Source organism: Berghia stephanieae, chromosome 2 (assembly GCF_034508935.2).
Source record: "Berghia stephanieae isolate SIO BIC M18660-M18661 chromosome 2, UCSD_Bste_1.3, whole genome shotgun sequence".
Taxonomy (NCBI): Eukaryota; Metazoa; Mollusca; class Gastropoda; order Nudibranchia; family Aeolidiidae; genus Berghia; species Berghia stephanieae.
Genome location: NC_088361.1, coordinates 125,937,619 through 125,959,755, shown reverse-complemented (window position 1 = coordinate 125,959,755; position 22,137 = coordinate 125,937,619). Strand labels below are relative to the sequence as shown.

The following is a 22,137-nucleotide window of genomic DNA, read 5'->3' as shown; positions in this document are numbered from 1 at the left end:
TAATAATAATAATAATAATAATAATAATAATAATAATAATAATAGTTTTAATAATAATATTATGTGATTTATTTATATAGAGCATGGCCCATACAATAGAGCTCTAGACGCACAACACACATATCATACAAAACACATTATATAAAGTTACTCTAACATACTATCAATATCATTTAAAAGATCAGATTACAGAATTATTTTTAAAATGTAAATTATAGTAAACAAATTCTGTGCAGTGACACTACAAAAATGGTGTATTTAAATCTTTAAAAATGTATTTCTACATATCATCTGAATATAACCAAAAAGATGATTTTTAAAAATTTTCTTGTAAAAACAATTACAGAATTAGTAAAACTAGAACCCAGATTATAGGAGAGAATTCCGCTCTCTTTGAGCTGCTCTAATGATGACATATTAACAAAAGCCCAAGTCTCCGCATTAGAAATGTAAAAAAATACACACATACTACTATCACCACTACTACGACAACTACTATTTCTACAATTTCTACTATTACTACTACTACTACTACTACTACTACTACTACTACTACTACTACTACTACTACTAGTACTACTACTACTACTACTACTACTACTATTGCTACTACTACACACAATGGAAGCATAAACTTTTACTTTCACACTCTCTCTGAATTTTACTTCTTTTAGAGATTAAAATCAATTTTCTAAGTTTAAAATATGGAAATTAAAATCTAAAGACCCATTTTTAAAAAGCTATGGGTTAAGAAAACTGCAGCCAAGACATTCGCATTTTTTCCCATCCCAGAAAGATATAGGCCTTTTAAATTGGATAAAATAGGACGTTCCTCGTACGTGTTCGGGCAAACTGTTCCACCACTCTGTAGCGCTATATTTAAAAGAGTGTTGCCCGAAAGAGGTTTTGATATAGCGACGCTGATTGTATGCCTTAAGTTATATTTTCTTTCATTGAAAGGTACCTATTTAGTTGTTGAGGATTAGAGAGAACAAATTGTAAAGGGTTTTCAAGTTTCTGTTGCCATTGCGCGCTTTCTTTTGATTTTAATATGGGAACTTGGGCTTTTCGTTAATAGGTCAAGAGTTAATAGGTAAAGAGTTACTGTGGTCGCTGTAAATAAATCAAAGGGCACGTTCTTAAATATTTTTTTTCTATTTTATTTGTGTATGCTTTGGAGCAGAAGTGCCATGTCATTGACAAAAACTGAAATTTGAAAGAATGATTGTTTAACAGATAGTCAGCCTGTTTAATCTTAAAAGATGTTTACCAATTCGTTTCAGAACATTCCATTGTTGGAAGGTTTTTACGGCCGTCAAATTTTAATTGGTAATCTATTTCGATTTCTAACCATCTCACATTTTCCTCGCAGGATATCTCTGAGGGGTTAACATTACAGTTAAAGTTATTTTGATTAGTTTGCTTACCAATTGCGAAAGAAATTGAAATTTGTCAGGATTAGCGTTCAACCAAATGTATACCAAATGTATGGTACTATTCGATTAACTCATTGCTTTCTGGCTCTTGCATTGGTTTCATATTTAATGTTTACGTTTAATGTTTACAAGAGTTAGAGTATTGTGCGGCTATGTGGTCTAGTGGTATGACACTCGCTTTCGGATCGGAAGGTCCTGGGTTCGAGCCTCGCTCGACGCATAGTTGAGTCCTTGGAAAAGACTCTTTACTCACATTCTCTCACCGTACTCGGGTGTAAAATGAGTACCTGGCCGTTAACAGCGTTGTCTTTGTCCGAAAAATTGTAATATCGCCTAACAGGCGTCATGTCTCGTCCTACATGTTAAATGTTGCTGTTGACCAGGGACCCCTTGTAAAGCGCTTTGAGCACGTTAAGTGGATATTGCGCTATATAAAAGCTCAATATTTTTTTTTAGTATTCAGCATCAAAATAACTATTTTTTAAAAAATCTAACCAAATTTCATTTTTATCATCCCATTGGGAAAATTTGTCGTTAGGGTCTATTCCAAGGGACACTGAAATAACCCAGGCGTCAGCCATAGTGCAGCGCTGCAAACTGAGCTAGGGCGGGCGAGATGACTTGCTCAAGGCCACGGAGCGCTGCGGGAATTCGAACTTGGTACCTTTCGGGTACGAAGAAAAGAGCGTAGCACTGAGCCACGCTGCCCCATAGAGTTTACACGTCTGGTATAACTAGTTTTTAGTCGAGTGTCTCTGAAGCTACTCCTACCACCTATGTTAAATAAATCGTCTTAAAGACTAAATTTCGAAAATTGACACTTTTGGATTTGAATGAGAAACAGTTCTTTATAGATAGTTCGAAGATGACGTCACTCAGGGCTTTGTTATTGCTTTTTGCCATCCGCGTTTATGAGTAATGCTCACTAAACTGTATTAACCAGACTATAAACGATCATGGTTACACACAGTTTTGTGTTTTGGCCAGTTATACTTCCGGATGGCAATGTTGTAAACTTCTTAGCCAAGTGCATTCTATCTATAGACGTTTCATTGGTTCAACTCCGTACTTCTCAGCTAGTGAGTCCTGAAAGAAAATAAATACGTGTATAATTGATTTATTTCTATTGCTTAAATTGAAAATATTGGTTTAATTTCGACCCATTTCAGATCATAAATAAAGTATTTTTGAGAGCGGAAAGGGAAGAAATGAATTTTCTTTTGCTCTTTGTATGAAGATAAAAGATCACATGACAATACACTACCAGAAACTCATTTTGTTAAACTCCCCAAAATAGTCATGTTATTGTCACTTCCCTATTGGATTATGCTTAACTGTACTTACATAATGAGAAAGTATAATTATACTTTAATAGCACCGCCCCATTGACACGAAAGGAGCTTAAATAAATAAAAATAAACGATTAACTTTTAAATTACCTTTTAAAAATGGGGAAATAGATAAAACAAGGTAGAAATACAGACTGTACATAGGTTGTCAGCTGGAAAAACACGGCAAGCATTTTGAAAACATAACATGTTTTCTTTGATGTGTGAATACCCTATCATCACTGTATTATTTATCCTTTAGATCTGAATAGAATAAAAACTTTTAAAAGATCACATCTATTGACTGTTTTCATTGTATTATTCAATCAATTGCTAGATTAGTGATCTATCTATTATTTTTGTTTGTTTAATAGTGGCTCAAATAACGGTTAGTTTTTTGGAATACCCTTCATACAAAATTTACAAAAGTTGGTAGTCAAACATGTTTTAAATGCTTTTTACCTCTGGGTTTTGGTGGTCAAATCTGTAGAATACTAAACTTAAAAGTAAAGCTACCATCTCGGGTTCAATTCATATTATTCTAATCCCTCTGTATATTTAGCACCAAAAAATGGGTAGCCTGATCTGTTTGAGTCTGATACTTTGCGATAGACTATAATATAGTAACTATAATGTATACGTTCTGTGCCTTCTTAAAAATAGGTGCTCGGATCGTATTCCATGGTTACCCGCATTACATTGTTTAAATATTAAGAAAAAGTGCGCTAAGTGGACGTGGCAATAGGTTCAATTGTTTTCTCTTTCATTTCATTTTCTGATCACACTGTCTGTAGATTGAGAGCCACATTTATGTAATGGTCAACGTGCTTTTTGGGACAGCAAGAGCTCAAAAATTCGAAATATGAATACCTACCGCATGATCCACCTGAGCTGGAAGGTATGGTATTCCCCCAAGTTGAGCACACAATTTTGTATGGGCTTTCCCTTTATCGCCGGGAATCAGGATTTCTTCTTCACCGTGAGCCTGAATGATTGATGTTTCGATGGAGATTTTTTGTTTGTTAATTGACAGGTTTGAGAACAAAAGTTAATCGAAGGGTAATGATTTCTTTTGATTTCAAACAAGATAACAAGGGAGTTGTAAGTCAGTAAATATCATTTACACTATCTCACGGTTGTCAACAACAACAAAAACAGCAAAAAAAAAAATAAAAAATAAAACAGCAATAAAGTTGATAAGATTGTACTTTACAACGAGCTGGTTACACGTATGAAACAAATTATTTTGATATGTAAGTCGAAGGTTCGAGCCCAGCTTTTTGCGGCGTAAAATTTAGTTCTGGGTAAAAGCTCTTTACTCATATTTTCTCACACTACTCAAGTGTAACTTGTAACATATTATATACACCTAGCCTGAACTAAAACATTGTCATAGAAAATAATTTCATTGTGCCCATCTCATCCAAATGTTCAGTTTTGCTGTTTACTTGAGACATTTTAAACTGTTCTGAACTTTTAGTATATAGTGCGCTCATGTTTTTGATAATCGTAAATTTTAAGCAAAGAATTTGACGCTAGGCTATGTAATTACGGGCGAATATTGCTTGTTCTAAATCAAGTCAATAAATGTTTATGCTTTGAAATATTTAAGACATATGAAGTTCAAGATTGTAAGTGGATGCAACAATTTTTATGTGAAGGTTGAATTTTTATGTAGAGCATTTTTAAAAGCACAATCAAACATTTAAAAGCCACAAATTGATATAGACAGGTAATATTAAAAACCACCATCGAGTAGGTGGCCTCGCATTGTGAAATGAAATACCGCAACTTTAGAGTACTTTAGAGAACTACAGGTCTAGAAATATATTGTAGAAGTATCGCGCAGCTACCCATCCAATTGGAATTTGTCGACCCTTTGTTGAATTCAATCTCTGTTCTCAGGATTGTCCCATGTCCAACAGTAAGGTTTGTCACTGGACAATGAAAGACAATGTATTATATTACATCAGGACCCGTTTGGCACGTGAAGCAAAGCTATGATTCTCGAGGATATCCATATGAGAAAACTTAAAAGCGCTTTCATCAGTTCAATTTTGGACAAATGTATGGCGCAAATTCGTGCTTCCTGAAGGAGGTGCGTTTGGCAATATAAACTAATAAAAGGGCCTCTTAATTTCATGACAAATGACATATTTATGGTAGTTTTGCCTTATACGGGATTAGCTGTTTCCTTGAGCACTACTAACGACATTTCACTATAGGTGCACGAAACTAAAAATGAAGTCAAAGTACAGGTCTTAGTGTCAGACTTCAGTTGAACTATGCTAACTGTGCTCGGCTAATTCCGCGAATAGCGACGAAAATCGAATCTGATTGTTGCACTCATCATACATCAGTGTGTCACGCTGGAAAAACGTACGATGTGTTGTCTAAAGATGTTTTTCCATAAACGACATTACGATTTTTAGATACAAATTACTTCATTATCGGCAAGCTTTGAATTCTAGACTCACCTTATCTTTTTGATAATAGGCGTGGGTACTTAGACTGAGCTTTAATCCATCCGATAAAAACGGTCCTAGAAAATGTAACTGCAAAGCACATTTTAAAGCGTTCTGAGGTGGAAAAGTGAAATTATGTCGAATCGCTTTTCTATGTCACTTCCAACTTACCGTGCCACAGTTCTTACACTGATGTATCAATTCTGACAGTCTTTCCTCGAATCCAGGAGCAAATGCATTGGGATCTATTGCAACGAAACATTGACCCTGGTAGTAGCAGAGAGGATATTATTTTTTGTTAATTTTCAATCCTTACGTTTTGTGTCATTATTAATAAAATGCAAATTATCGGATTTTGTGGAACACGCAGGAAAAATATTTAATGCTGACATCCCTTTCAATAAAATACCTACACTTTCCCATGAAGACCTGCTTGACAAAGGATAACAACAAAGCCTAAGTTGCTGGACTCGACTTGTCGACGTCTTGCTTCAGTCTTGGTCAGCTTTATGGCGAATGCTCAAGGTTGGGAGACCAGCGAAGCCTCTTCAGTTTTAATTAATTCGAAACAACATCGAGCATTTTTATACATTTACCCCTTTTCTCTGTTTACTTCTATGCACAAACGTTTCTGTTCTTTTGTGTTTACAATGTTGATTTCTTTGGGCCGTGTATTTATATGAATTTTTTACTACTATGAATAATAATAATAATAATAATAATAATAATAATAATAATAATAATAATAATAATAATAATAATAATAATAATAATAATAATAATAATAATAATAATAATAATAATAATAATAATAATAATAATAATAAATTGGAGAAACATGCATGGCATAGAGTAAAAAAAAATATTAAAAAATTGAGCATTTATATAGCGCAATATCCACTTAACGTGCTCAATGCGCTTTACAAGGGGTCCCTGGTCAACAGCAACATTTAACATGTAGGACGAGACATGACGCCTGTTAGGCGATATTACAATTTTTCGGACAAAGACAACGCTGTTAACGGCCAGGTACTCATTTTACACCTGAGTACGGTGAGAGAATGTGAGTAAAGAGTCTTTTCCAAGGACTCAACTATGCGCCGAGCGAGGCTCGAACCCAGGACCTTCCGATCCGAAAGCGAGTGTCATACCACTAGACCACATAGCCGCGTAGTCAAATAGCCAAATAATATTTAGACCGTAATTAACTGAACTTACCAGATTGGCCATCCCATGATCATTCCATTGTCGAACATTCTTCCCAAAACGTGATCCAGACAAAATGCCACAAAAAAGTTCCACCATGAAGCTGAGCCCATAACCGTTGTATCCACCTTTAAAAAAATATTTTACACAATCAATAACACCCAGGGAATATTAATGGCTTTTCATATTTAAAGGTATATATCAATGTATACATACAGACAGCTTGCAATGCCTTCCGGTCTTAGAGAATTGCAGCTAAATCCTCCGTTTCATTAATTGCTTTAAACATTTATGTTTTATGTGGTAATGGAGCGGTATTAGTCCGATATTTATCGCAATCTTACATTTCTGAAACAAAAACAAAAAATATGCATTGAAATTACGCTCGCGCATTGTTTTAAACCCTTTATTTACTGAATTACCTCCTTTGTTTCTTAATCATTCATGTATAAAGACATCTACAATGTGTACGGGTCATTATTTTGGTATGTTGTCCAAAAAACTGCCATTGGGGAGCATATTATTTTCTCGTTTCTGGATGATCAACATTCAGTCTGTTGCAAAAAAATTGTCACATTTGGCAGTCAATAAGATTTTTATGTGTTTTAGTTGAGATTTTCCTGTATTTTTTTTATGCCATACCTTTGAAAAAAATTTTCTCTTAACCTCTTAAAGTATGACACCTTCGGATCGGGGGTCCAGTATTCGAGTTCCGCTCTGAGTGACGTATAAAGCCCCATGGAAAAGGCTCTTTACTCACATTATCTCCCCGTATTCAGGTGTAAAATTAAGACCTCGCTGTTAACAAGGTTGTCTCTGTCCGATCGCCTAACAGGCGTCATGTTAAGTCTTACTTGTTAAGTGTTGCCAGTTGACTCGCGAAACTTTGAAAAACGCTTTGAGTTAATTAAGTGGCTATTGCACTATATTAGAACAGATCCCTGTTAGGCACACACACATACACACAATATTTACAATAATGTCCACTCTAACCTTATCAATTTCTATTTAACAGATACTTACTTGATTCCTCACCACCTCCTAGAGGACTTAGGCCTCCGTGATAAAGTATTTCATCAGGATCAGATGAAGGCTGCGATAGAGATAAAAGTATAATTAAAATTTATTCTCTTGAGGACCTTGGTGGGCGTTTCTCTCTCTCACTCTCTCTCTCTCTCTCTCTCTCTCTCTCACTCTCCCGCTGTCTCTCCCTCTATCTCTCTCTCCCTCTCTCTCTCTCTCTCCCTCTCTCTCTCTCTCTATCTCTCTCTCTCTCTCTCTCTCTCTCTCTCTATATATATATATATATATATATATATATATATATAATATATATATATGCGGTCATAATTACCTCATCCACGTTATTCTCAAGAATTGTCATTGCGGTAAAGATATCATTATGCGCCTAATTCTTTATTTAGTGAAACCGAATGTATGAGGGAACGAATATTTATTGAACTCTTACTCTCTTTATAAGGGATAAATTGGATGCTTTATATTTTTTCTCTTCTGTCCTTATTGTCTTTCAGTGTTTCCAACAAGTGAATGGTCATTTAGCTGAATCAAAGAGGTAGAACTTCATATATTTCAAGTAACATATACAGTTTCCATATTTATGACGTATATTTTGGTAAACACCAGACTACTGAATTTATTTATACTAATAGTAATCATCAAATTTCATCCTTCAACCACCTCCCCCACAGCCTCTCTCTCTCTCTCTCTCTCTCTCTCTCTCTCTCTCTCTCTCTCTCTCTCTCTCTCTCTCTCTCTCTCTCTCTCTCTCTCTCTCTCTCTCTCTCTTTTCCCAATTGGAAATTAATCCTCCCTTTTTCGTTCTCTTACGAGTGGTCACTGCACACTAAACAAACAGACAACAACAAAATCAAATATTACACTGACAGCACCCCCCCCCCCCAAAAAAAAAAAAAACAAAAAAACAACCAACAAAAACAACAACAACAATGATAAACTGACACGGCAAAAGTTGATACTCCTGAATATCATGATTATCTCGTTTACGTGCCGACCAGCCGAGATCCGGGATCATCCAGATTCCGATTTGGTTCTTTTGAAAATTTTAAGATTAGCGAGTAAAAATTGAATGGTACTGGCATTGTATGCTTTACTGTGTCTTAACATTGTGATAAGTGCTCACAAACGCATGCGATCCGGCTGGGAGGCATAATGTACTGAAAGTGGTAATATTCCAAATCTAAAGACTAAAGACGGCTCTCAATCAAATCAGATAGTGATGGGTTATACCATACCATTCCATCTCTGTCGACACCCCATCCTAAGGGCACTGTCTTGTTCAAGCGTTTTTGAAGCTCCACCTGCAATAGTAATAATAATAATGTGTTGTCGAAGAGGAGAGTGTTTTAACTGGTAAAGCCAAACAAGCTTTGTACATTAAACTTATATTCTGGCTACTTGTTATGCTCGTATCGAGGGTAGGGTGCAAAACTATCGTAAGTCGATCGTGTTCACTTCCAATACTCTCAGGTTCACTCCCCACTGGTGTCAACATCAGATAGTCTCATGTTCACTCTCCACTAGGTGTCTTCTTCCTAACATTAGGTTCACTCTCCATTCACTGGTGTCCACCTTCACCACTTAAGCCCCCCCCCCCCCCCTCGAATTTTGTGTCACCCTCTCATAGCCCCTGGTTCACTCCCCACTGGTGTCAACATCAGATAGTCTCATGTTCACTCTCCACTAGGTGTCTTCTTCCTAACATTAGGTTCACTCTCCATTCACTGGTGTCCACCTTCACCACTTAAGTCCCCCCCCCCCCCTCGAATTTTGTGTCACCCTCTCACAGCCCCTGGTTCATTCCTCACTGACACCAACCTCAACTGGGATTGACTGAGTTTTCTTTATTGCTTTGTCTGGCACCTTTCATACACACTTTTTCAGCAGATCTTTATCTTACGCCGGTGCCTGCTCCCTAGTTTCTCAATTTGATAGTACGAACTATCTAATAATGATAATAATAATAATAATAATAATAATATAATAATAATAATAATAATAATAATAATAATAATAATAATAATAATAATAATAATAATGATAATAATAATAATAATAATAATAATAATAATAATAATAATAATAATAATAATAATAATAATAATAATAATAATAATAATAATAATTGTACATTTCTATAGATAGTGCTTATGCCGAAGCTTCGAAGCGCTTCACATTGACCATCAGTAATTTTTTTAAAAACATGACATACTGCAGATTTGGACATCCAGACACAAGCTCACGTGCATCCAATTACACCCCCCCCCCCTAACACACACACACACACACACATACACACACACACACTGCACACATTCAATATACACACACGCACAGACACACAAATCTCTGTAAGTAGCATCATGGGAACTTTTATTTCAGTTTTGAATTTAATTTTCAATCGCTTATATTGTGTTTTGTTGCGCGACCATAAAATGCACAATACCTTTCCATTAGATACTGTAGTGGTAGACATATCAAGTAGAAACTCGTCACCATTTACACCCTTGGCACCCACAGAAATTGGGTTGGTACCAAGAACTCTCTGAGGAAATTATGTACACACAAACACAAAATCAAAATCAGTGACAATTTTTGATGGTGTGACAAACAAATTTACCTACTTTGATTGGTTTCAATACGCTTCAACAGTCGTGACGTCACTTCCCGCGTAATGACGCAGAGTTACTTAGTAACTGGCTCTAAACTATCGGATAAATGGCGGACGACCTAATGAAATACTTCTCCGACGAGCATAAAAGTGTATCCAAAGGAGAAAAACATTATACATCTTATCATGTTTTTAATTTTATACATTCTGATCACATGACATGTGAAAAAGTTTAAGTCAGCATGAAGAATATATAAAAAGTACGGTTTTCTTTGTTTAGAACCAATCTGCTCGTTGCTAGGCGACGTGACATCAGACTATTGAATCCTATTCACGTTGTTTGGCTCTATTGATAGAAACCAACCGCCACGTTTCAAACCCTATATCGTAGATTTAGCTCTTAATCCCAACACAAAAGCAGCTGGTGGTCAACTCATTAACCAGTATTTGCCGTACTGTGGAAAAAACTCGTATTTAACAATTAGGCCAGAAAATTCGTCCTTCAAACATTGATCGATTTAAATGACCCTCGTATTGGCAAAAACTTTCAAACCTGGAACTTCGCACAGTTCTTCCACAGTGCGGCAATGAACTGGTTTAGCAACCCAACAAACGCTTGGTAATGAACAGTGAACAATAATTATAAACACTGTTAAATGATTTAAATACAATTTTCTATATTAATACTCGTTGCATCAATATCAGAGTTTATAGCAGCATTATGGTTTCTTTATTAGTTACCCAATCCCACGTGACACGTATGGTCAGGGATATAGATCAGGTCACAATAGGAAACAAAAGTGTCATGTAAAAAAAAAACTGGTTCATATTTCATTGGAAGGGTAAGGCCACTCTTCCGAGGGACTGGATTAATATTTTCTCCAATTCATCTTCTGGTGTCAGAGTGATGGTGTATTATTTTCTAATCGAAATATTATAATATGTGACCCACCGTGTCAACGCGGTATTATGTCGGGATCCACTCGGTTATGGAAATTGAATTCATATCCACAAATATCAAACTTGGGTTTACTTTCTCTATGTCATGGTGTAGTCTAAATACTATTTATTGCTTTGAAAAACTTCTAAGGTCCAATTTCCCATCATTCTATCTCTAAATTTAGATTTTTGGGTTATGAATCATCCCGACATAATACCGTTTTGAGACGGAGGGTCACATATGCGGTCGTCAATAAAGATCATCTATCCTCGCTCTTTTACGTCCCGTACTCCTAAGAATCTGCCTATACATCTTGCTACAGAAACAGTAATACCACCTTTATATGTAACGTATTCATTATTAGTACTCTGAGGATTTAGGAACCAAAAGAGTGGAGGGTTTGATGTCACGTCTTTTTTCCCTATTGGGATCCTCTTGTTTCCTCAAAACCTCTGCACGTGGCTTTGGTGAATAATACGCTTATATAAGCTTTGGAATGTTTGTCAAAAGTTATGTACAAAAATGGATATAACATTTTTAAAATAACAAAATACTAACGACGAAACGTTCCGATTAAAATCTCTGCTTCAGACAATTACAAAAACAGTAACAAAATCCGATAATGTTTATTTATGTTATTATCTGGGGAATGTTTTTTTTTTTTGTCTGCGGCATTCATAACATATATAAGGTCAACCCCATTGAGATCAAAATCGTGGAATAGGATTAAAAACTGACATCTCGACCAGTTGGAAAATTATGTCTATATTCACAAAGAAATGAAACGCTGCTCATTGAAAAAAAATACTAGATAGGTTTTTAAAAAATGTTTGTTAAAAAGTTACACCAGTTCAAAAACTGGTGCGTTGTTTATATTGCAAATCATTGTTTATGATTTCCAGTTTAAACATGAAAAAGAAATAAACAAAACAAAAGAAAAACAAACTGAGCATTATATTGTGCAATATCCACTAAACGTGCTCAAAGTGCTCTGAGCGTTGTCCTCAGTCAACAGCAACACGTAAAATGTAGGACGAGATGTGACGCCTGTTAGGCGATATTACAATTTATTTTTCCGACAGAGACAACGCTTTTCATGGCCAGGTACTCATTTTACACCTGAGTACGGTGAGAGAATGTGAGTAAAGAGCATTTTCCAAACATTATATCATGCCCCACTCAGAGCGGGACTCGAACCCTGGACCTTCCGATCCGAAGGAAAGTGTTATACCACTACAACACATAACCCCACTAGCAATAATAGGTGTAACAAACTGAGATAAAACAATGCATCTGAAATAATCAAGGAAATAACTTAGGCTTAACCAGCTAACTGCCGTGCTCTGGAAAAATTCGTATTTTAAAAATTTGGCCAAAAAACTCATTATTGAAATATCAATCGCTTTAAATGACCCTCATCTTGGCAAAAACTTTGAAACCTGGAACTTCGCGAAGTCCTAGATTTGAGAGCTTTTGCCAAGATGAGGGTCATATAAATCAATTGAAGAATGTGGAGCTTGTTTTCTGGTCATTTGACCAGGTTTGAAAGTTTATATATATATACATAAACAAAATAATGATAGGATAAAATAATATTTTAGGGCAAATGTGCTGATACGAGAATTCTGATGTTTTCAATAATGAAAAAATACTTACCTCTCTGGATCTAGTATGAACCATGCAGGGGTGTGTATTCGTAAAAGCCATTCCCTGACAATTTAAAAAGCAGACCTAATTATTAAACCACTTATTACCGAATAGGAAAGAAAAGCGTGATGTAAAAAACTGGTTCCTATCTCATTGGAAGTGTAAAACAACTCTTCTGGGGGGACTGAATCCATACCTTGTGATGATCGTCTGGTTTCATAGTAATGGCATCCTATTTTCGAGGCTATATTTATGCTGGTCGTCAATATAGACCATTCATCCTCGCTCTTTTATGTCACGTAATTGTTAGAATCTGCCTATACATCCTCCTACTAAAATAGGTATGCCACCGTATGATTCAATATATTACCTATTCATTATTTGTCTTTGGAAGGACAGGTTACGTAAACACTTCCAAGGATCTAGTAATTTAAAAAAAAATAGAAAATATAACGTCACAGATGTCTTCCCTTTTTACACAATATGAATCTATTTGGGTGATGGCAAGCAATCTGAGACCTAATTCATATGATGATATCCAATAAATCGACAAAATTGCCACAAAATGTTAGCATCATCTCAGAATTACAGGTCATCCTTATCGAGTGGTCTTTTTTTTAAGGGACAAAAAGAAAGATATAAAAATATTTTAAAATTTTCTTGGAGTCAAAATCTATTTTCATTCCCTTTATTTTTCATATTTGATTTTTTTTTTAAACCAAGAATTGTTGATTTTTAAAAACCTGTATAATTATTACAATCATTATATTTTTAAAAAAATTAAAGACGGACATTACTGTAACCCGACGTGTATATATTTGCAGCTCTGAAAACCCAAATTGTTATAGGCTCATTGTTTTTATAGACACATTCTCAAATCAGCGCAAAATATCGTCTCGAACAATGCTAAATCAAGCCCGTAATTGCATTCGGTTATCAGACCTACAAATGTGTGTACTTTGCTATAAATAACTTACAACGAGTCCGTGTTTCATGGCTTGCAGACAGTACCAACCTGCTGTTCCGAAATGGTTAGATCCTGAGAATGATGATGAACACAATCTTTAAGTTTTACTTTGCTGCTCTTCTCATTCGTGACCCATCGTCCCATTTGCGGCTATGTGGTCAAGTGGTATGGCACTCGCTGTCGGATCGGAAGGTCCTGAGTTCGAGCCTCCCTCGGCGCCTAGTTGAGTCCTTGGAAAGGCTCTTTATTAACATTCTCTCATCGTACTCAGGTGTAAAATGAGTACCTAGCCGTTAACAGCGTTGTCTCTGTCCGGAAAAAAAACCCCTGTAATATCGCCTGACAGGCGTCATATCTCGTTCTACATTGTTTGTTTGTTTTTAGGTGTTTAACGGCGCTTTCGACACTATTTAGGTCATTTAAGCGCCCGTTTCTGTCTTTTATCAATCTTTTATCGGCCCTGAGGGGCCATAGCTGATCAAAACGTGTACTGTTGTAATAAAATCTTTATAAAATCATAATAGTTACATGTTTGTTAAGTAAAAATATCTATTTACAATTTCTGCAGGAGTTCACATTCCTGCAGATACTTTAAAATTGTAAGCGGATCGGCCGACTGGAACAGAGACTTCAAGTCTCTGTTATCATAATGTTGTGACCTTATCTGTTCTAATTCTGTACATTCAATTAAAATGTGTTGAACTGTGAGGTCACAGTTACATGTTCTGCAGAGGGGTTTTTCATCCCTCTCCAGAAGGAAACGGTGAGTGAGGGCAGTATGTCCGATCCGGAGTCGAGTTATTTTTACCTCGTCTCTTCTTTTTAGCCCCGAGTTGGGTCTGGGGCCGAGGTCACTTTTAATTGTCTCTCAATGGTGTCCATACTCGATTTACTTCGATAGCATACAAGAAAGTCATCAACATATAAGGAACAGTCAACATTCTGTCTCATTGCATTCACTATTGAGTTTATTTTAATCTCAAACAGAATGGGAGACAGAATGCTACCCTGTGGAACTCCCTCTTCCTGATCAAATGGATCAGAAAAGGTGGATCCTGCTTTGACCTGAAAGGATCTGTTGTTTAAAAATGCTCTGACAAACATTGGAAGGTTTCCTCGTAGACCAAGATTGTGCAGATCTTTGAGGATTCCGAATTTCCAAGTTGTGTCAAAGGCCTTCTCAAGGTCAAAGAAGATTGCTACCAAGTGCTCACCTTTGGTAAAGGCCTCACGAATGAAGCTCTCTAGTCGAACAAGGTGATCAACAGTTGATCTGTTCTTTCGAAAGCCACATTGGAGGTCGGAGAGGGAGTTGTTGTGTTCCAAGTAGAACATCAGACGGTTGTTGACCATTTTCTCCATCAGCTTGCATAGGCAGCTGGTGAGGGAGATTGGTCGGTAGTTTGAAGCGTCCGAATGGTCTTTCCCCGGTTTTGGGATTGGAATCACGGTGGCCAGATTCCAACTAGGTGGAAAAGTCTGTGTTGTCCATATCTTGTTATAGATATTCAAAAGGACAACCAGACTATCTTGTGGAAGATGTCGGAGTATTTCATAACTGATGTTGTCAGGACCCGGTGCTGTGACATTTGTGTCACGGAGGCAGGCACCCAACCCCTCAAGTGTAAATGGTTTGTTGTAGTCTTCAGTGTTTGTAGATGTAAAGTTTATTGGTGTGTTTTCTGCGTTTTGTTTATGGCGCAGAAATTGTGGTGTGTGGTGTGCAGACGAGGAGTTGTGCGCCAGCCTCTCGGCCAGAGTGTTGGCAATTTCTTGTTCTGTTGCAGTCACGGATCCATCGGGACGTGTCAAGTAATTTAGTGAATCACTATCGGATCCCTTCAGTTTCCGTAACATCTTCCACACCCTATTCAGGGGTGTCTGGCTATTTATTTTTGAGACAAAGTTTTGGAAGGATCTCCGTTTGTTTTCTCGGAAGATCTTCCTACACTTTGCTCGTAGTTTCCTAAATGTTGCGAAATTCTCAGGGATTGGGAATCTCATCGCTTTCCTGTATGCTTTTTTCTTCTCCCGTAGGGCCGCTCGACATTCCTCTGTAAACCAGGGATTGTGTTTTCTTGGTCTTCCAGAGGTTGTTGGTATTGTCGAGCTGCAGATATTTGTTAAAATATTTTTGAATTTGTCATAGCTGTCCACCTCTGTCATAAGGAGTCTGTGACACTCCTGTGAGAAAGTTTCCCAATCTGCTCGCCGTACACTCCAACGTTTGGGCTGTGGGGCCCTTGAAGTCGGGGTGATGTCGAGGCAGACTGGAAAATGGTCAGAACCGTGATCGTCATCGATCACAGTCCAGGAGAGCTCTGGAGCTAGTGTAGGATCACAGAAAGTGAGATCAATGGCAGACGTGGTAAGATTGTGAATATTTACCCGTGTTGCCTCGAGACCGTTTGCCAAGTATACATCCATTTTCATTATGAATGCCTCCACTGCCTTTCCCCTCTGGTTTGTGTCTGTGTTTCCCCAGAGAGGACTGTGAGCATTGAAATCTCCCATTATCACATAGGGAGGGGGGAGTTGGTTTAGAACTCCCTCTAGCTCGGCAGACTGGAGGCGATGATCTGGTGGGATGTACACAGAGCAGATGGTGATTGGTCTGTGCAATGTCACTCTCACTGCTATTGCCTGTAGATTTGTTTTTATTGGTATCAAGCGGTGGGGGGTGCTCTTCTTCGTGAGAATTGAAACTCCTCCACACGCTATCTGGCCATCAGAGTGAATCAGATGATTGGCCGTTTTTCCTTTTACTGTGTAGTCGTCTGCTGGTAATTTTGTTTCCTGCAGACAGACTACATCAGGATTCCTCTGGAGGAGGAGGTCCAATTCTGTTCTATTTGATCTGATCCCTCTGATGTTCCAGGAAATTAATCTTGTCTGACTAGGTATCCTAATTTTTTGTGGGGAGGTTAGGCAGTATGCCTGCCTTCAACCCTCTTACTTTTATTCTCCTAGGAGGAGAGACTTCCATAGGAGAAGGAGGCCCTGTGGAGGGCCTCTCGGTTTTTTTAGGGCTGAGTTTTTTTGAACCCTTGGGATTTTTAGGTCCCTCTGGGTTCTTAGATTTTTTGGGGCTTTGAGGCCCCTCAGGGGGATTTGTGGATCCCCCGACTGGTGTTGGTGGCTCCATATTCTGGGAAGGGGTGGAGTTTTGTTCGGGGGGGGGGGGTAGAGAGGGCTCAAGGGAGTGGAGATGGGGGGTGGGTCCAACATCCACGCCCATGAGGGGGAGAATTTTTTTGTTTGGGGAAGGAGGGGGGTGGAGGTCGCCTTGGAGGTGGATGTGGAGGGGGCTGCAGGTTCCACATCTTGAACCTCCAATGTGTCAAAAAGATTTTTTGACACATTTGGGACCTTGTTTTTAGGTCTTGATGGCTTTTTCTTTTAAGGACTGTCTTTTCTAGTCTGTGCGATTTTGCCATGGCTGTTTTGGTTATTACCAGCAGCCCTGGCAACTTCTGCATAGCTCTTGGCAGAAGCAGCGACCTGCCGAGGGGGGCAGATCACTGCTTTTGCCTGAGCAAACGTACCGCCGTAAGTGGCTCTGTATGTCAAGATTGCCTTTTCTTCTTGCCACTTAGGACAATCTTTCGAATGTGCTGCATGCTTGCCTTGGCAGTTCAGACAACAAGGGTCCACTTTGCAGTTTTCCTCATTGTGGTCTTCTTTGCCGCAGCGGGGGCATGTAGCTTTACGGCGGCAGTTTGTTTTAGTATGGCCGTACCGGTGGCAGTTAAAACATCTCATGGGGTTCGGGACGTAAGGCCGAACCTCCAAGTCGAGGTATTCAATTCTTATTCTCGACGGGGGTCTCGGGCTGTCAAAAGTCAGGATCCAGGTGTTGGTCTGGATTGTGTTGTCGCCGCGGCGGATGCTAACCCGCCGAGCTTCGACAACACCCTCCAGTTCCTCAACCATCTCCTGCTCCGAACAGCCTACCAGATCTCTGCTTCTTATGACACCTTTTGACCTATTGAGGCTCCTGTGAGCCTCAACGGTGACTGGGATGTCAGAGAATCTGGTACATTTCAAGAGGTTCTCACTCTCTTGTCGACCCTGCACTTGTATCATTAAAGTGCCAGAGTTGTTCCTGTTCACTGCCTTTGGTGTACCGGCGCCATTTGCTTTGAGTGCCTTGCTGATGGTGAAGATACTCAAAGTGTTCAGTTTTATGTTTTCCTCATTCGGTTGAATTACCAGGAACGGCGAGAATTTTGGGGTTGCCATTCCTAGTAATTCATCAAGAGTCATCGGGGCAGTTATCTTTCTTTTTTTACCTGTCTGGGGTGGGGCTTTAAGGGGAGAGTTTTTACTATTTTTGGCCATGATATTTATAAGTTTTTATTCAACCCGGCTATATTGTGCCCACTAGCACGGCTCAGTCCCACACTTGGGGGGTAAGGCACTCACCGAAGCTATACTCCTCAAGTCTGGCCTCCTCTTGTCCTTCCATGGTCCTTGGGAAAAAAAAAAGGACTCGAGGGGTGGAGTTGGGGGACGTCCCGCCTCCAGGCCTTTCTCTCGGATTAACCCTAATCTTTGCGTTGCACAAAGACTGACTGCTGATTCAGAGATGACAAACCATGATTAAAAAAAATTTCATGGGGGACAGGAACTAGATATGGTTTTAAATCTAGTCCTTCCAATCTCTTTGCCTAAATGGAGGGGAGTGCCAAAAAATAGATTTGGCATCTCTGCGTTGGGTAGCTTGGGCCATCTACAAGGTAGGCTACCCACCCGTCTTTAGAGAAGCGTCAAGCCAAAGAGGAGTGTTGGGTAGAAACACCTCGCAAGGTGAACCCCCCTCAGCCTCCAGGATCAATAGCTCCTCCTTATCGGGGTCCTCTCGGAACTGCGCACCCTCAGCAGAAAGGTGCCTGCTGTGCAGGATTTGGAAAGGAATATCTCCTCGTTGAACCTATTTCAACGGTACAGGGTATAGAGATACTGGGGGATAGAAGACAGTTAAGAAGGCTTGTTTTCCTCGGTTCTCTCTCTCCCTCTCTCTCTGTCCTGGCAACTCAATTTTGATAAGGAAGGGAAATTTGGAATCATTGGGGAAATGGGGTATGGAATGGAAATCATAGCTCAAATATGGTAAAAGGGGGTGGGATTTGTGCTATGCCATCGCCTTCCCTTGCTCTCTTTAAACTGAAACCGTCATTCCTCAAAACCTCTTTTATATACTACGTTCTTGGGATTTGGGGGGAGAAAAAGTTTGGGGATGATTGCCAGGACAAGAAAAATAGCAAAATGGGTGAATGAAGCCATTCTCATAAAAAAGGGCTGGGGTATGGGGGTCTGTGGAGCCACTGTGTCTCTCCATGTTTCTCTCACCAGTCGGGTGGTTTTTCGTTGGTTACCACCAAACCAGAATGGCTCTTTTAGTCGCCTTCTACGACACGCATGGGCTTACGGTGGCTCAATTCTTTTCCCTCTCAGTTGAGGGACCCCGGAGACCACACGGGGCTCGTTCTACATGTTACGTGTTGCTGTTGGTCAGGGTCCCCTTGTAAAGCGCTTTGGGCACATTTAGTGGACATTGCGCTATATAAAAGCTCAATGATTTTTTAGAGGTTATTATTTCGGAATGAACTAGGGGCTGGAAATTGAATTTATAGCTACAGATATGATTCTTGGTGTTCATGTCAATTCGTCATGGTGGAGAATAGATACCATTTTTTACACTGCAAAAAAACTTGAAGTTCGTATTTCTTGTCATTTCAATTCTAAATTCACATATTGGAATCCGGTACTTTCCGTTTTGAGGCGATGGGCCACATTAAAAAAAAAAACAAAACAAGAATTTAAGAATCTACAAGTCAAAATAAAGCATATTCATTTCATTTAATATAAGCAATCTGGCAACCTGTTTTATTTTCCATTGCTGTGACAGCTTAGAAAATTCTTTTTTACACCTGTCTCACAGTCTGTTGACTTTTTAAATAGATTTGAAAACGTTCTTACCTTTTACACTAACCCATCCGATTCCGTTTTCTTTTGCTTTTTGGATGGCCAGATTCATACAAAATGTTCCAACAACTGGCCCTTGAAAACAAACAATAACAAAATCCCCAGATAATGTATAAAATATTTTTTTTCAACATACGCTTTTTTATTGTTAATTTCAATAATATTGTGATTCTGCTACCTAATTTGGGAGAAAAAATCGAAGTTTTACATCCACCTGGAGAACACATATGACAATTTCTATTCAACAAATTGGTATCGATTATAATCACGTCTCGTACCACAAACTTTTATTGTAATATAATGAAAATATTCCAAAGCCCCAAAAAACACAAAAGAAATCATACATACATTTCAAGAAAACATTGAACACAGTTAAGATCAAACATGTTTTGCTTACTTGTAGAAGGCTAAACAGAGAAAAGTCAGGTATGTCATCTGTGTGATGTTTAAAGGCTTTTTGCTTGAAGTAGAAGGCTAATTTAGTGTCTTCTTCTTCTTCTCCTTCTTCTTCTTTTTCTTCTTCTTCTCCTCCTCCTTCTTCTTCTTCTTCTTCTTCTTCTTCGTCGTCTCCTCCTCCTCCTCCTCCTCCTCCTCCTCCTCCTCCTCCTCCTCCTCCTCCTCTTCTTCTTCTTCTTCTTCTCTTCTCTTCTTCTTCTTCTTCTTCTTCTTCTTCTTCTTCTTCTTCTTCTTCTTCTTCTTCTTCTTCTTCTTCTTCTCCTCCTCCTCCTCCTCCTCCTCCTCCTCCTCCTCCTCCTTCTCCTCCTTCTTCATCAGTGAGAACTTTCCACCTGTCCAAAATGTGTCCGATGTGGAAACGAACCCGTAGCCACAGAGCATCTAACTGAATGGTGTTTTGTGACGAAGCTTCCGGGCGGGTTTACGACGGTGAACGAGTGCGGTAAAGAATTTGCAGATTGGGTCGATGGTCATAACATAGTCGTGTGAGCACCATTAGAACCTGCTGCCAATGCCATCATGCTGGCGACAAGCGCAGCGCAATGTTGTATGAGCTCAGAACGGCCAGGAATTCTATATGGCTTGGTGTTATGTCTTGTCACTATTTCTTCTGGCAGATGTTCCATTCCTTTGTGGATCGTGGAAAAATGTTTGTTGCCTATATATTATTATTATTATTATTATTATTATTATTATTATTATTATTATTATTATTATTATTATTATTATTATTCAATAATAATAATAATAATAATAATAATAATAATAATAATAATAATAATAATAATAATAATAATAATAATAATAAAATAATAATAATAATAATAACAACAACAATAACAATAATAATAATAATAATAATAATGATGATAATGATAATAATAATAATAATAATAATAATAATAATAATAATAATAATAATAATAATAATAATGATAATGATAATATAATAATAATAATAATAATAATAATAATAATAATAATAATAATAATAATAATAATAATAATAATAATAATAATAATAACAATACACGTCACACAAAATAAAATACCAAATGGTATAAAAATATGCTTTTCGAAGCAACACTTTTTTTTCTTCGTTACAATACACATATCATCTAGAAACAAAAATAAATGTCGTTGCCATGAGTACTGTCTTGTGTATTGTCTTATTACATTGTTATTTTTGAGATGTTTCATTTTGTGATATCTTACCGGCCGAGGAGTAGTGAGTACTTACCTAAACAATTGTTGCCCTTCACGTGAGCAGTCGCAGGGGTTTGTTTCAAGATTTCAGGCTCATTGTTTTTATCGCTCTCTCCGAATGTATCGTCCAATAAGTGGTAACCTGTGGGTCAACAGAAGGACCGAAGATGACGTCACTTAGCTCTTTGTTATTATTTTATTTTTAGACAGCCTGTTTGTGAGTAGTTCTCACTAAATCATTGATTCTGTGCGTGTATCCAAAATACTTACCAGCCGTATGAAACGTAGCAAAAGATAGTATGCGCTTGGCTAAGAAGCTCACAACATTGCCATCCGGAAGTATAACGGACCAACACACAAAAAAACTATGTGTAACCTTGAACGTTTATAGTCTGGTTAATACAGTTTAGTGAGAGAATTACTCATAAATGCGGATGGCTAAAAGCAATAGCAAAGACTTATCTGAGTGACGTAAACTTCAATACTATCTATTGAAATCACTAAGATCATAGAATAGATAGAATGAAGATGACGTCACTCCTGACTTTGTTAATTGTTTTTTGCCATCCACTTTTATGAGTACTTCTCACTAAACTATATTAACCAGACTATAAAAGTTCATGGTTACACATAGTATCGTGTGTTGGTCCGTTATACTTCCGGATGGCAATGTTGTGAGCTTCTTAGCCAAGCGCATACTATCTATAGGTAAAAAATACCTACCAAGACGACTAAGTCCATGACTATAATGACCTCGGAGATCAGCAAAAACAAGGAGGTTAGCGAATGATTCGGCATGATGTTTCTTAGCTCCGACTTTTTGCACAATACGGACAATGAATTGGTGCA

At 38.0% G+C, this 22,137-nt stretch overlaps 1 protein-coding gene across 1 annotated transcript in view; it reads right to left on the bottom strand.

Annotated features, from left to right (window-relative positions):
- Positions 1 to 20: 20 nt before the first annotated feature.
- LOC144966533 (ureidoglycolate dehydrogenase (NAD(+))-like) overlaps positions 21 to 22,137 on the bottom strand; it is a 25,126-nt gene continuing 3,009 nt past the window's right edge. Inside the window, exons 2-13 of the mRNA XM_078903168.1 lie at positions 22,012 to 22,137; positions 21,323 to 21,430; positions 19,621 to 19,701; positions 13,649 to 13,710; positions 12,681 to 12,734; positions 9,920 to 10,018; positions 8,709 to 8,774; positions 7,459 to 7,528; positions 6,448 to 6,563; positions 5,401 to 5,496; positions 3,639 to 3,749; positions 21 to 2,522 (exon numbers count right to left, since the gene is read on the bottom strand). The exon at positions 22,012 to 22,137 is cut by the window's right edge and continues 70 nt beyond it. Of these exons, the coding sequence (XP_078759294.1) occupies positions 2,475 to 2,522; positions 3,639 to 3,749; positions 5,401 to 5,496; positions 6,448 to 6,563; positions 7,459 to 7,528; positions 8,709 to 8,774; positions 9,920 to 10,018; positions 12,681 to 12,734; positions 13,649 to 13,710; positions 19,621 to 19,701; positions 21,323 to 21,430; positions 22,012 to 22,137 (1,037 nt within the window). The 3' untranslated portion in view covers positions 21 to 2,474. The remainder of the gene's footprint in view (positions 2,523 to 3,638; positions 3,750 to 5,400; positions 5,497 to 6,447; positions 6,564 to 7,458; positions 7,529 to 8,708; positions 8,775 to 9,919; positions 10,019 to 12,680; positions 12,735 to 13,648; positions 13,711 to 19,620; positions 19,702 to 21,322; positions 21,431 to 22,011) is intronic.